General features: G+C 56.2%; 1 protein-coding gene across 1 annotated transcript; it reads right to left on the bottom strand.

Moving 5' to 3' along the window:
• Nucleotides 1-18: 18 nt before the first annotated feature.
• On the bottom strand, nucleotides 19-1,606 carry LOC114072305 (centrosome-associated protein CEP250-like; the record flags this gene model as incomplete). The annotated part of the gene is made up of 5 exons (XM_027910219.1): nucleotides 19-26; nucleotides 65-170; nucleotides 448-582; nucleotides 906-1,052; nucleotides 1,448-1,606. Coding segments are annotated over 5 exons (555 nt in total), but the record flags the coding sequence as incomplete, so codon positions are not given.
• Nucleotides 1,607-1,612: the final 6 nt, after the last annotated feature.

Below are 1,612 nucleotides of genomic sequence, written 5' to 3'. Positions count from 1 at the left end.
GCAGTGCCTACTGCTGTTTCACTCCCCTGGTTTTGTAGAGCCTCCCAGTGCTGAAGCAGGAGACGCATTTCCTCTTGGAATCCTTCCAGTTCTTCCTGTCGCCTCCTCTCCACTGCCCTCATCTTCCTCTGCGCTTCCTGCAGTTCTGCTTCCAGCTTTTCCTTGATGTGCTGGAAACACAAATGGAGAGAAAGTTCCTGGCACCTGCCATCATGCTGGCATTTTCCCTCTGGCAATCTCAACATCCCATTCATTCAGCCCCTTGGTTCTGCTCCTCCCCCCAGCTCTGCTTGCAGCCTAAGCCTTCCTTCCTGGTGCTGGTCTCTGGAGCCTGCAGGGCTCTGTGCTTTCAGGGCCTGCAGTGGTCCCTCCCTCCTCAGTCCCAAGGTCCACGTTGAGGGCCCTTGTTACTGCCCTCCCCTCTGTCCCCGGGCTCCTCAGGCTTACCTGCCCATTGTCTCGCTCCTCTTTCACCTGCTGCCTGAGCTGCCCCAGCTGCTGCTGGGTTTGGAGCAGCTCTACCTGAGCCTGGCAGAGCCTCTCCAGCAGTGCAGTCTTCTCACGCTCCACTTCTTGCAGGACCTGCACAGAAAGGAAGACAAGACGGCTTTAAACTTCCCACACAGCGTTGGGGTGGTGAGACTCAAGGGCTGATCGGTCCATGCATTCCCCAAGCACTGTGCTGCTGCTCTCCTGGCTCAACCTCTGCCCATGGGGAGTCACAGACTGCTGATACATGGCTGCTAAAGCCTTGCTCCTGTTTACAAAGGGGCATCTAAGAGACAGTTCTCCCCAGACAGGTGGTGTCCAGGAAAGCACTAGCAATAGGGAGCCCAGAAGATTCCAAAGCACCACACAAACCCTCCTCTCACACTCTTTCCCACTCGCTTGGCTCTGGCTCCCACCTTTTCCTTTTCGGCTTTCACGCTGGCAACTTCCTGCATCATCTCACCGAGCGTTCTCTTGTGCTCCCTTTCTACTTCTGCCATGAGGTTTTCCTGCTGCTTCAGCAGCTCCTGCGTCTGCAAACGCTGGCCTTCCAGCTCACTTGCCTGGTGAGGAGAGGAAGACACTTGCACGTGAAGCCCCAGCCAAGCTCCTCAAAGGAAGAAAGGAAAGCTTCATCGCTCCCACAACCCCCAACTGCAAAGGAGGTTCAGCAGGGGTAAGAAGTGGAAACGTCCCCCTTCGCTGCCATGCTGAGGGTAGGGACGACCAGCCTTCTGGGGAACTTGTCTTATGCTCCCCATGAATTGTTGGCTGCATTTCCTCTCCCAGCACTGTCCTGTTTTTCTCCATGGGCCTTCAAGTACGAGCCCTTGGCTCTGTTGCCTTGCCCAGCAGTGTCTGTCCTACGGCAGACGAGCACTGCCATTTCATGCTGTCATTCTGCTACGGGCAGCCACAAAGCTTGCCTGAAAAAATTCAGAGGCGTATTGGTTCCTACCAGGTTTTGCAGGAGCTTTCTTTTCTCCTCCTCATGAGCACGTTCCCAAAGCCTGAGCGTGTGGCTGCACTGCTGCTCTGCCCAGCGCAGCTGCTGGGCCACGTCTTCCCGTTCCCGCTTCAGGAGGGATCTCTGTGCTTCCAGGTCCCGCCGAAGGCACTTCAC

The sequence above is a fragment of the Empidonax traillii genome, unplaced genomic scaffold (assembly GCF_003031625.1).
Source record: "Empidonax traillii isolate 1590-97213 ecotype Southwest subspecies unplaced genomic scaffold, ASM303162v1 scaffold2954:size16832, whole genome shotgun sequence".
NCBI classification, from domain to species: domain Eukaryota; kingdom Metazoa; phylum Chordata; class Aves; order Passeriformes; family Tyrannidae; genus Empidonax; species Empidonax traillii.
Note: the sequence above shows the minus strand (reverse complement) of the source record. Positions and strands in the feature narration are given on the sequence as shown.